The 13,816-nt window shown below is 37.5% G+C and overlaps 1 protein-coding gene across 6 annotated transcripts in view; it reads right to left on the reverse strand.

Annotated features, from left to right (window-relative positions):
* LOC113114673 (CMP-N-acetylneuraminate-beta-1,4-galactoside alpha-2,3-sialyltransferase-like) overlaps positions 1-13,816 on the reverse strand; it is a 79,843-nt gene continuing 66,027 nt past the window's right edge. For all 6 annotated transcript variants that reach the window (XM_026281591.1, XM_026281606.1, XM_026281599.1 and 3 more), the window contains 3 exons: positions 11,133-11,279; positions 4,469-4,615; positions 1-1,232 (listed from right to left, as the gene is read on the reverse strand). In XM_026281591.1, the coding sequence (XP_026137376.1) occupies positions 1,143-1,232; positions 4,469-4,615; positions 11,133-11,279 (384 nt within the window). In that variant the 3' untranslated portion in view covers positions 1-1,142. The remainder of the gene's footprint in view (positions 1,233-4,468; positions 4,616-11,132; positions 11,280-13,816) is intronic.

Raw genomic sequence — 13,816 nt, forward strand, 5'->3', positions numbered from 1 at the left:
TGAAATATTAAGCAGCATTTATTTGAAACAGAATTAACAATTTAACAGCGTATAATTATTTACTGTCACTTTTGTCAATTTAATGCATCCTTGTTGTATAAGGTGATTAAAAAAATTTGTGGTTCTTGCTACTGCGACTGGATTTTTTTTTTCTTATGCTGTATTATGAAAAAGGTAACAGCATTTACTTGTACTTTTAATAGAATTATTGTAACAATCTAAAAGTCTTTACTGTCACTTTTGATAACATTAAAGCATCCTTGCTGAATAAGATTTATTATAAGATTTTTTTTTTTTTGAAAAAACAAAAAAATAAAAAAATAAAGTAATTATTTCAAAGATTATGAATAGTAATTTGTATTAGTGTTCTAACCTTTTTTATGAAGTCATGTGTATTTACCAAATTTCAACAATTCAGGTATCATAATTAGACTGGAAAAAGTGGTATTGGTGCACCCCTAATAGGTACTCAATTTAACACCTAAAACAAATTGTGGTGAGTATTTATAAGAAATTTAGGAATGGGGGCTTTTAAAAAACAAAGGCCTTAATCTGTGCACCATAATAAATAATTTAGAGATCGAGCTCCTTTCTTCGTCAAAAGAAGCTGTAACATAATAAGCTCACATTCAGGAGATAAAGAGCCTCCTGAGCTCAGAAAAAGGGCTGAATTAAACCTGCCACTGCCCTTCCTCACACTAGAGCAGGATATGTACTGGTTGCCCTGGATGGAGAATCACGGGTGAAGGCAGAACCCCAGGGGCTGTAGCAGTTCATTAAAATGCACTGTAAAAATCTTTGATATTTACATCATTAATACATTCAGGGAGGAGAGGAGGGGTGTCTCCTCTGATAGAGGTACATTTGGCACAGTCAGTTAATGTTGCGACTCGTTCCTCAAGCGCTGTTTGTGTTTGTCACCTCAAAGTCTCTGATAGCTTCCATCTGTACTCGAACAAGGATTGTCTCCTGAGACATTCAAGAAACCTTCAATGTCCCGCTCAGAGGAAGACTGTCGGTTAGAAGGCACATGTGCATCTTAAGAGAGCCACCGCTCCCACCACTGAAATCATGCTCTTCAGTGTTATCTGGTCCAGGGTTTCCCAGGAACTCCTCCTAGAAAGGCACCCATCTTGGGAGGTTCAAATCCCATTGGTTAAGTCTGTGATAATGCTGGCTTTCACCAACTTGTGGAGAAACTCCTTTTCTTTTGAGATGTTATGAGTCCATGACTGTGGGGGAGACATAAACAGAAAACTCAATGTGTCTTACTGAATGTGGCCAATCTGTGTGCATTTACAGCACAGACTCTCTCAACATGACAGTCAGCCCTTTTATTTTCATTAGACCAAGAATGTCATTCATGGAAGCAGATAATTTGCACCATTAAATTTGTTGAATACAGCATTTTAATTTGCACAAGAAGCATCCATTAAGATATGCAGAGGCATATGACGGATATATAAAACCACCAATCATAACTTTTTTGGTTGCTTTAGACATTTTAGGGAAATAGATCTGATCTTTCATCATTGGGACATAAGCAGGTTGTATGAAAAGTTAAAAATTAGATATGAATTAGCCACTAATTTGCCTAATTTGAAATAGTTAGATGACCTTGATAGTGAGTTGAAAGTGATTATAGCTAATGTAAGTGAACTGAACTGTTCTTATATTTCACCAAATATTGTGACCAAATAACTTTAGGTCAAGAAACCAAAAAAAAAAAAAAAAAAAAAAAAAAACATTGCTATGAGTACTGTGTTAGGCTGACTGAGACATGTTATAGCACTTGCATATCATTGTTCTCTTGTTGATTTTGATTGCTTTCATTGTCTTCATTTGTAAATAGCTTTGGATAAAAGCATCTGCTAAATGACTAAATGTAAATCACCTTCATTTATATACAGTAGCACTTTATTCAATACAGATAGTGTTATATATGGATAATTGCTGTAAAGTTGCATTTAAATCTATCAAAGCACACAAATCTTCCACAGATTTATATGATAGAAGACATTCGAAAATGGCGAATGGAAAGAGTTGCTAAGTTTTGGTCAGTACCATTATTGTATTGTATTGGGATTAGTGGTTCAGTTAAGGTCAGTATCTACCATGATAAAAAAGCTACATTAATTCTTAAATCCACAGCACCTCACATCTACTACTGTCTTTTATTACAACAATAACAGATCTCTGAGTCACAGGAGAGGGACTGTGTGTGTTCTGGCATCAGAGAACTGGAGTTGTACTGACTCCTGTGAAAACCATCCTCTTCAGTTTTCTTTTAATATACTATTGTTCTTCAGAAACAGAAACAGAACGCCACTGCAGAGGACCTACAGGCCTATTATTGCTAAATTACACCAGAGCCTTATGTTCCTGTGAGAGGCTCTTTGGTCCGAAATAATGGACCCCACAACTGCCAGCGACAGGAGGTTCTGGGCCTGCTGAGGCTCTGATACTAAGCCAAAAGCATCTCGTCAGAGTCTCTGGGCTGTCTGTTTCAGCCTGGTCAGCTCTCATGAAGGATGACATTCGCAAAAAAATAAAAAATAAATAAATAAAAAAAAACTAGCAGATCTAAGAGTAAAGTTTCACTCTCCATAAGAAAGAAAAGGGCACAGGCCAAAATGAATGCTGGGTTAAGAGCCTCCTTAGGCCAAAAAGTCTTAGGGAAAGAGGATCTGAAACAATCTCTTCCATATGGCTCTTTATTTTGAGAAATAGCTCTCTGTGTTTTGGATCGGTACAAGTCTCTAACCAAGGCTGCATTTTATTGATCAAAAATACAGTAAAAGTTATAATATTGTAAATTCTAATTACGATCTAAAAAAAAAAAAAAAAAAGATTTGAATTTAATATATTTTACAATTGTTTTATTTATATAAAAAATTAATATTTTTGTAAGGATTCTTTGATGAATAGAAAATATAAAAGAGCATTTACTTGAAAAATAAATGCTTTGTAACATTGAAAATGTCTTAACTGCCAAAATAAAGGTTTAGTTAGTTACCCGAGAATGAAAATTCATCCATATTCTCACCCTTGAAGCATCCTATATGTTTGTGACTTTCTTCTTTCAGAATAATCCAATCGAAGTTGTATTAAAAATTGTCCTTGCTCTTCCAAGCCTTTCAATGGGGGTAATTTGTTTGTTGTCAACACTTCAGAAGATGTGAATAAAGTGTGCAAATCTGTAATAAAAGGTCCCTCATAAGGCTCCAGGAGGGGGATAAAGGCCACTTGTAGTGAATCCCTGCGTTTTGTAAGATAAATATCCAGATTTCAAATGTAATATGCAGTTTTTTTTCTCACTTCTGCTGGCTGTTGGGAACCAGAAGCTATTGAAGATTGAAGACGTATGCGTCGTGCATGCGCCTCTGGGAAATGTAGGAGCAAAGGAAACCAAATTTCCTTACTATAGCAAAGGAAAACCAGTCTAAAAGAGTGTTAAATGTTTGAAATCCAGATATTTATCTTACAAAAATGAATGGATTCACTACAGGGGGCCTTTATCCCCCTCCCGGAGCCTTATGAAGGACATTTTATTACAGATTTGTGCACTTTATTTCACGTCTTCTGAACTGTTGACAACAAACACCAGTTTATCCCCATTGAAAGGCTTGGAAGAGCAAAGACAATTTTTAATACAACTTGGATTGGATTATTCTGAAAGAAGAAAGACACATAAACCTAGGATGCTTCAACCTAGGAGTCTTTTTTTGAAGTACTTTCATGTAAATGTTACCTTTTCCTCAACAAGCTAGTGAAACAATCCTGACATTATTACTGAAAGACATGAAGTCAATCTAGTGTTGGAATGAATCCCTTACAACACAGCTAGGATGAAGACTCCTGTCAAAACCTACAAAGACAAATACTTTATACTGTTTTGTATGTATGAAGTACTCACTATACAAGGCCAACAGCTTTAATCCCATTTGCGCTGACTGTGATTCGACAAATATCGGTGCCAGAGCAGTCAGGAGCTAACTATGCGTTAACAGATCTGTTTTATGAGTGTGCTTTTACAGCCAGGGTGAATGTGGGCAGAGAGGAATTCATAAAACATAACAACAAAGTTATCTTCATATCGTCCCCTTGGAATTATAAGGTTCTATCTGACATTTTTGTCAAAATTGAGTTATTCACATATTCTTATTCTGTGACAATTTATTTACATTATGTGATGTTTTATTTTAAGTTTTGTACATTTTGGATTCTTTTATTGAAAAAACAAAAAGGTTCTATCTACAGAAGTCTATGGAACACAAAAACTTTGAAGCTCAATATCTCAAAACTACTGAGAACGCAGACAGAACCTTATAATTCCAAGGGGACGATATGGACTGATCGGAGGTACAAAAAAAAAAACCCTAGGACATTCTACAAATTACATCATCATTGTAATTTTCCATAAAGTGATTTGAACATTTTGTCAATTCAAGAAGCATAAAAATGTTACCTCTTTTATGGCAGACATTTTGACTGATTCATAGTAGTGCAAAGGTGCATGAGGGGTATTCATGTCATAGCCAAATCCAGCAACAGCAACCTCATCGCAGTTATGAAGCGCCATTGTTATGGCGACGGTGCCCAATGTTGGAATGTTCTATGGAAATAAGCACAAGTATATAATCAATCAAATTGTCAGATTATAAAATAAATGAGGATTTTAATATTTTACCATTGGGTTCTTAACATGCAAGCTGTTCTCTGGTAAAGAGAATAAAAACATCCACTGAGCTGCTCTGCTCCACATAGTCTTAACCTAATCCATAAAATAATGTGTCTTGTGCTAGTTTTGTAAATCATAACCAAATATTGTTGCAAATCATATGTTAGACCTGATAACAGACAAGAACATACAGTTATTGTTCGTTTAATAGTGCATAAAGTGCAAACTTGCCATCAGCACTATATTAAAAATCTCTGGCATCGCTATCAAATCTAATGTTTTGCAGTAATATATATAAGTTGTGAGTTTGCATTCTGAATTGAATCGACTGCACAATAATAGAATCTCATCACAAACACATGCTCTGTTTGCCCTTAAAGTGTTAGTTCACCCAAATATTAAAATTATGTCATTAATGACACACTAATATAGGGCTGAAACGATTTAGAGTAACTCGATTAAAAAAATGATCGTGGCAAATTCCTCTACCTCGAAGCCTCTTTTAATTTATTTTTAAATCTCACATCAGATTCGTTCGCAATTATTTTTGAATGTGACACAATGCGTTTACGTCAACCACAAAGCGGAAGGAGACACAAGGAGTCAGCAGTGTTTTGATTTAAGGGCGCAGGCAAACGTAAAGAGAACGCCGTGGCGTTTGTCCATTGCAAGATAGAGCTGGCATACCACAACTAGGGCCCTATGATTTCCGCGATGAAGAAAACGCGGAGTTAATCATGGAATCCAGTCATAAAAACGTAATTTACAGTTTGACGCGGAATGGCACGGAATTTGCCAAATTTTGAATGAATTAATGAAAAATAGGTAATTGCACTTACATCAAATCACAATATGGACTAATATCTGTAAATATTAAGCCGGAACAGTCTATTTAAATATGAATCCTGCATGTTCTGCGTGTCTCTGTTAATGAATGCCGCAGAAGCGCTCTTTCGCCCGTCAAAATAAAAGTCCGGTTTAGTTCAAAGTCAAGTATTTGCCAGAGATGTATTACTATTGTTCAGCAGAATGTACATAGCCTACTACTACAAAAAAAAAAAAAAAAAAAAAAAAGATCTTTTTTAAGGTTTAATCACACAACATTTCTTCCATGTTTTATTTTTAATAGTAAATCCCCTTTGTTTACCAAAAAGTTAAGTTTGCTTAATTTTCAATAATTAAAGGATAAATTAAATTAATGTTTTATGTGTTTAATGTCAGAAAATGCTTTATTTAAAACCCCAATTGAATGGCACTTAAATGCCCTTAATTAATCTGTCAACTTTATTGTCATTGTTCACAGCACAAGTACAGACAGAGAAACAATGGGTACTAATTAAATGTTTATTTTGATGTATGCATTGCATTCTATGGATTTAAAAAATAAAAATATTTTCTTTTTCTAAAACAGGAAACTTAGCTGTTAATTTTAAGAGACCTAGGAGTCTTATTTTCTCTTGCATAATTAATATTGCACTTTAATTAAGCAAAAACACATTTTATCCGATTACTCTATTAATCGATGGAATTTTTGGTAGAATACTCGATTACAAAAATATTACATTGCTACAGCCCTAGTATGGTATACTGTCCATGTTCAGAAAGGTAATAAAACAAAGTAGTCCATGTGACATCAGAGGGTCAGTTAGAATTTTTTGAAGCATCGAAAATACATTATAAAATACTTTATTTAGCATTGTCTTCTCTTCAGTGTCTGTTGTGATAGCATTCACTACAGTGTAGTGATATCCGTTTCACAAACGAATCACTCGATATAACCGGATCTTCTTGAACCAGTTCACCAGATCAAACTGTATCGTTTGAAACGGTTCACGTCTCGAATAAGCATTAATCCACAAATGACTTAAGCTGTTACTTTTTTAACGTGGCTGACACTCCCTCTGAGTTAAATCAAACCAATATCCCGGAGTACACTGACTGAACTGCTATGAAGAGAGAACTGAAGATGAACACCGAGCCGAGCCAGATAACAAACGAAAGATTGACTCGTGCTCGAGTCATGAACTGGTTGCATCGGTTTTCGGATCACCAATAGTGATGAGAAGTTCGGTTCTTTTCCACGAACCGGTTCTTTCAGACAGTTTGATTCAATAAACCTGTTGAAGAAAACGGTTCACCGGTTCTTTTGTGCTCGACATAATGATGTCATTGCCGATGATTGCCCGTGATACAAGCCTTTGGTTTACCCGCGCTCATAACATTAGCACAGAATCAGTTCAGAATCAATCATCAAAAGAATCAGTTCCGTTCAGACTCTGTGTGCCAGTCTGCTTCACACTGAATCACACATGCGCAGTTATCATCAGTTCCTCAATTCTCGAATTGGACGCGTCCAACAGAAATGGTTCTTGACTCGAGAACGAGTCAATCTTTCGATCGTTATCTGGCTCGGCTCGTTGTTCATCTTCAGTTCTATCTTCACAGCAGTTAAGTCAATTTACTCTTTGAGTAAATTAATTACTCTGGGATACTGGCTTGTGTGACGAGTGGGGCGGGGCCGAGAGACATGGGAACAGGAGCGAGGCTGGTGGAGTGATTGGGAAAAGAGCGACACCTGCTCGACCCACCGGTCTCGAGTCCCACGGAGGAGATGGAGGGATATAAAACCGGAGCGACGACAGTGACGGACGAGAGAGGACCAGGCCTGGGCTTTATTTTATATTTGGTTTTTATTTGTGCGCATCAGTCGGCCGTGAGGGGCATTACATTTAAATACATTTTTTGTATTTTGAGCATTAAAGTATCATTTTGATTGTCCACCGGTATCCGCCTCCTTCTTCCCATAGTTGTGGAGTTTTTATTGTTACAGTTTTTTTAAATAAAAAATAAAGACTTTAATGACAAAAATAAATACAAAACAGCGCAGCAGCCCCTCACGGCCGACTGTTGCGCACAAATAAAATCAAACACAACTAAAACCCAGGCCTGGTTCTCTCTCGTCCGTCACTGTCGTCGCTCCGGTTTTATATCCCTCCATCTCTTCCGTGGGACTCGAGACCGTTGGGTCGAGCAGGTGTTACTCATCTCCAATCACTCCACCGGCCTCGCTCTGTTCCCACGTCTCTCGGCCCCGCCCCACTCGTCACAGTTTGTATTAACTCAGAGGGAGTGTCAGCCACATTAAAAATATTAACAGGATGAAGCTGTGTGAGATGGAACAGAACGCGGAATGTGAAGTAAACCCAGGGCGGGCCTTAAAACTGCCTCCTTAACGGACACCTACAATTCGAATGCAACATTTTTGCATTTGAATGTGGATTTTTTTTTTTTTTTTATTCCACGAATATTCTAAACTCTTTTTTTTCTTTTTTCTTTTTTTGACAGCCCTAACGCTAACATGGTAGCTCAATATAATCATACACACCAGATCATCTAATCGCTTGAATGTCCAAACCATAAAAAAAATACAACTGACAAAGTTTAGTGAAGACATAAGGCCATCACTATGTGTTCACCGTCGTGTTTTGCTTTTATGCCACTGACTGGACGAGGCAGAGTCATGTGGCTACACACGCTGTATATGCTTTTAAGGGGGAAGTATTAATAGGATTAAAAAAATGAAATAACCGACATGGGAAAATTACGTTGGTTAGAGATTCGGAATTTCGGTTTCGATTACTTTTCGATTAATCATCCAGCCCTAAATGAAGCATGAATCATGAATAACTGTGCTTGCTGTGCTATATTTGAATTAATTTAACATTGCGGTCTGTGCTTTGCATTGATCCAGCTTTTCCTCGAGGTCAAGACGGCATTGTGCCTGAAGGAGTTCTGGCTTAGTTCTGCTCAGCAGTTGTTAACTCATCTTGAGCTGCGTGTGATTAACAGTTCGCTTAAACAGACCCCCACCCCTGATGTACCAAATTCAGAAGGCAGACCTTCACTTCCTCATCTCCCTGGAGGAGTCAACCATTCTAAATCATTAGTTTGCAGTAGCCTGGGGTCTGTTTCACACACACAAGCACAGACACACCATTAGCATAAAGACTGTGCCAGTATATGCAGCCTTAAGATGGTGGGTGTCTGGAGTGCTCAAAAGAAGAGGCTGTCAAAATGTATCCCACCTTGATCAGTACCGTATGGGACAGCTTCCCTACTGCAATGCCCCCCACTATACAAAGCTTAGGGGCCTGGGCTCTATGATGCCAGTGGCATTTATCTACTTTCTCAAGTCTAATTTCCTGGGACTGAAAGGAAAGCATATTTTTTATGACCTCCTATAAGCAAGTTATCTTTGTTATAGCCTTTGATTGAGGTCTGAGGCATCCACACACAGTTCTCTGTAGGCTATGGCACACCCACCTTGTCTAAATAAACTGAGTTTGCAAATAGGGTAACATTTATGACATGTGAATAGTAGAATTTAGCATGTCAAATTATATACTACTACTACTACTAATAATAATAATAATAAGGCTTTATTTCAAATTCGGGCAGATTTGTTAAAGGGGTCATCAGATGCCCATTTTCCACAAGTTGGTATGAATGTTAAGTGAAGTGAAGTGACATTCAGCCAAGTATGGTGACCCATACTCAGAATTTGTGCTCTGCATTTAACCCATCCGAAATGCACACACACAGAGCAGTGAACACACACACACACACACACACTGCGAGCACACACCCGTAGCAGTGGGCAGCCATTTATGCTGCAGCGCCCAGGGAGCAGTTGGGGGTTTGATGCCTTGCTCAAGGGCACCTAAGTCATGGTATTGAAGGTGAAGAGAGAGCTGTTCATGAACTCCCCCCACCCCACAATTCCGTCCGGCCCGAGACTAGAACTCACAACCCTTCGATTGGGAGTCCAACCCTCTAACCATTAGGCCACGACTTCCTCAAAGATGAGTTTAGGGTCTTCGTGAAATGTCTGGAACACACTTGGGTTAAAATTCCTCAATATTTGTACTGTTTTGGTTTATGTCTCTTTAAATGATAATGAGCTACTGCTAACCCCACCCCTTCCATGGGGCGTGTCCATAAAAGACATGTGAATTACTGCCTTGGACTTCGTATATGGCTCAGAGGTGGTCTTCTTCAAATAGCTAGCTATCTATGTAGAAACCAGCTGCAAATTTAAACAGCTCATTAGATGACAATTTCAGACTTAGACAGCCCATAACAAATGGTTTTCTTTTCAGGTTTCTGAGCTGGCAGACACACCAGAAACCTAAGTAAATGCAAAAAAATCTCTTGTTGGTGAAAACTTTTTTCTTTTATCCCTTTTTTAATTAACAAAAAAAAAAAAAAAAAAAAAAAAAAGCTATTCATTGTGAATTATAATTTAGTAAATTTCACCAAAATTAACACAGGTAATGGGAAATGAAGTGCTCTTCTACCCTGGCAGAGAACAAATGTATTACGTTTATTAAATATAATAAAATATAATACATTTATAAACTAAATACACATTTCTATCCACCTTATTCTTCAACGCAGAAGTAAGACATTTTCTGTGAATGTGTTAGATTTCCGGTACTTTAGCCACTGTAGGGAAATAATTAGTAGAGGAACAAACTTGCATTACAGTAAACTGTAAATTTTTTAGCACTGCAAACCAGTGTGTTTATAATTAAGATTAAACTATTATGGTAAGACACACCAATTTGCTATATCAAACTGCAAAACCAGTTCTGTACAGCTAAAAATAACTGGAGGCGGATGACACCAGAAGATAGACAAATTGTCGCGCCCGCTATTATGAGGAAAAATAAGGCGGATAGGTAGCATTTAAAAAATGATCTGTTAGTACTAAAGGACTATAAACCATTGAAAATTGTTTAATTTAATTTTTTCTGAAATTCAAATAGCAATACTGCTTCCACTCGCTATATCAGTTCAAATTAAACTAATTCAAGAACTGAATTGGATTTAAAAAGGCATTCCTAATTTTAATTCTGAATGGCACACAATCCTGATCACTATAGCTTTTAGTACTCAGTAACTTACTCTACACGTGAGGTATAACCAGCTGATAATATTGATAATACACTAGAATGTTATTTATACTGGCAATTTTATTTAATTTAACTCAAATGACACATGCCACTTTATTTTGTTGACTTATTATGGTTTAATGCATTTTAATGTTAGCACTGAATAAGGTTTTTAAAACACAGATTGGTCTGGGTTTGAACAAAATACACGGCATAAGCTCTCCCCACCCATTGGATTAGTCAAGCTACCTTTGACCTATGGTGATCTTTATGGTAATTACAGACTAATTGAGGAAACACGTGTCTAAGGCTTCCCGTGACCCCTTTTAACATTAGATTGACTAAAGGCATTGCCTGCCATTTTGGTTCAATAAACCATGCAGTCCAACAGTTATTCTCTAAGAGTTACCAGTTCTAGCAGTCGCATTCTCTTGCACTCGATGTGCTCAACATAAACAATGTTATGAAAAGTACTGAAACTGAAGCATGTTGCTTACCCCTTTTCCCATGAGGCCATTGTTCTGTGGAAGGCCAATAAACTGGAAGGCAGCCTCTTGTATAAAGTAGGGGTTGAGGATCCGAATCTCTGAAGGTTTTCGGGGCACAGAGTGCGCTACAGACTTCCAGAAGCCCTCTGTTCCATGCTTAAAAAACAACAACAGAGAGAGGCATTATGATATGAACAAATGAGTCTGTATATCCGAGTTTGCATAATGAAAAATGCATGGAATATTTTAATATCATTTTAAAGCAGATGTAAAGAAAACATCTCTTCCATAATCATGAGTTCAGACCCAATACCTATAATGTGCCATCACTGCATACTGATGGCAGTAGTGTAGACAGCTTTCATTAAAACTGATGCAGGCCGTCCAGGTTGGACAAGCCCAAAGGAAGTGGACAAATGAAATCCTGACCTCCACCAGCGTTAGGGGAGCAGTGGCTCAGTACTCAGGAGACCTGCAGAGTGCCATAGCTCAGCAATTATTCAATCTGCGAGTCGCAGACTGCGACCTGGAACTGAGATCATCAGGAATTAGCATCCTGACTAGATGAGCTCTGCGAAGCCATGGCAGCCCTGCTGGCAAACAGACAGCCGGGTCATCTGACTTAATGGGAGTCACCTGTTCAAATAAGCAGACTTTGCCTTTGATATAGCCCAACAATAGGAGCAACTATTGAGCTAGGCGAATGGCTTTGAAGCATTTTTGGAGGGCCCCGCACCCACAACAAGCCATGGCAAGAAATCATCATCTCTTCTGTCAACAGTAGGGTTTTGCTGAACAGAAGCAGAAATTCTGTGGAATGCTGCAACCACAAGCAGGTGTAAACAGGGAAAAACTTGACAACAACAATAAAATCACAGATTCTGGTGCACCTCTACTTGACCACAGAGACACCGCATCCAGTGTATTGTGAAGCATATATTGGACACATCTTGCAAAACTGAAGTATGGCTTTTTTTCCAGAAAGTAACAGTTGTTAAAAGAAGAAATAAAAACAGGAAGTCCCTGATTGATTCTGTTAAAATAACTTGGCACAAGTGAGGATGTCTCCGTAAGATTTGACATTCCGTCCAGTGCATCAGGCATCACAGAGATGGTAAGATCATTTCCCTCTCGACAGACAGGTTTATTACTGTACATGAGTTGCTCTTGTGACTTACATAACAGAGTTGCTATCAAGAGAGCGAAAAAAAAAGAAAGAAACAAGAAAATTCTTGCCTAGACTGTAAATAATGACACTAAGATTCAAGTGATACAGAAGCTTAGGTTCAGCTTACTCCAAATCCTTTCAAAACACACTGAATGTATTGATTTGTTTGTCTATTCATTCACTATTCATATATTCATTAGATATTAAGGACTAAAGGCTGCCAGCACTAGTCTCGCACAGGTGTGCTGAGGACTGTGGCTTTTATAAGCAGTTATTAAAAGTCTCAAACACTCTTGTGTTCAGTGGGACAATAAAACACTAAACACTGTTTATGAATGCTGCTGTCAAATCTACATTTCAACTAAATCTTCAAAATACATTTCACAAGATTTTCACATTCATATAGTTATAGAATAAAAAAAAGAATAATAATAATAAAAAAATAGAAACAAATGCTTGCCCTAAAACAACTAAATATACAAATTATTTATATTTCCATACTCGCATATACTGTATATGTACAGATGGAAACGGTAATGGAAAATGTAAATCGAAAATACAAAGAGCACAGTGACAAAGGCATTTGAACAAACCCAACCCAAGAGTCAGTCTGGTGACAGACTAGTTAAACAGGTTGAATAGAAAAAAAGTACTGTAGTTCTTAATGAAGTGAATGATCTAAGACTTTGAACATTTCTATAAACCAGGTGTAGCATTCCTGTAGCTCAAAATGTAGAGCATGGCACTAGCAACACAGAGATAATGGAAAACATATAAATATACTGTACATGTATACACACACACACAACCATTAAAAAGCTTGGGATAAGATTTTTTTTTATAAATCAATACTTTTATTCAGCAAGGATGCACTAAAGCAGGGGTGTCAAACTCAGTTCCTGGAGGGCCACAGCCCTGCAGAGTTTAGATTTAACCCTAATTAAACACATCTGATCCAGCTTATCAGTTCCTTCAGGCTTATTTGAAAACTATATGGTATGTGTGATGGAGCAGGGTTAGACTCTGCAGAGCTCCAGCCCTCCAGGAACTGAGTTTGACACCCCTGCACTAAAGGGTGCTTTCACACCTGTAGATCGATAGCTTTGTTCCGAAAAGGAGATTAAAATTATAACAATGTTGCTTTTTATTCTTGGTGTGGTTCCCTTTCACACAGACAAGTTTCTAAACCGACCAAAATTGTTAATACAAGTCACATGCGAGTAAACTGTTCTCCCACTGGCCAAAGTTCCATGGTTTATTTTTAGGAATTACGCTTATAGCTGTGATCCGTTTTTTTTTTTTTTTTTTTTTTTGTAGCTGTAATTATATTAATTTATCATTTTGAACAGGAGTCCAGGAGTCATCGGGGAAAACATTTTTAAATGCACCTAACAGTTGCTATGAGGATGAGCAGTAAGACGGCATTATAAAATGAAAAGGCACGCTTTGGTTTTGAATGGCGAAGACGTGCTTAGCCACAGATATTGCCTGCATCCCAATGTACATACTATCCATCCGAAAGTCT

Source organism: Carassius auratus, chromosome 2 (genome assembly GCF_003368295.1).
Source record: "Carassius auratus strain Wakin chromosome 2, ASM336829v1, whole genome shotgun sequence".
NCBI lineage: Eukaryota > Metazoa > Chordata > Actinopteri > Cypriniformes > Cyprinidae > Carassius > Carassius auratus.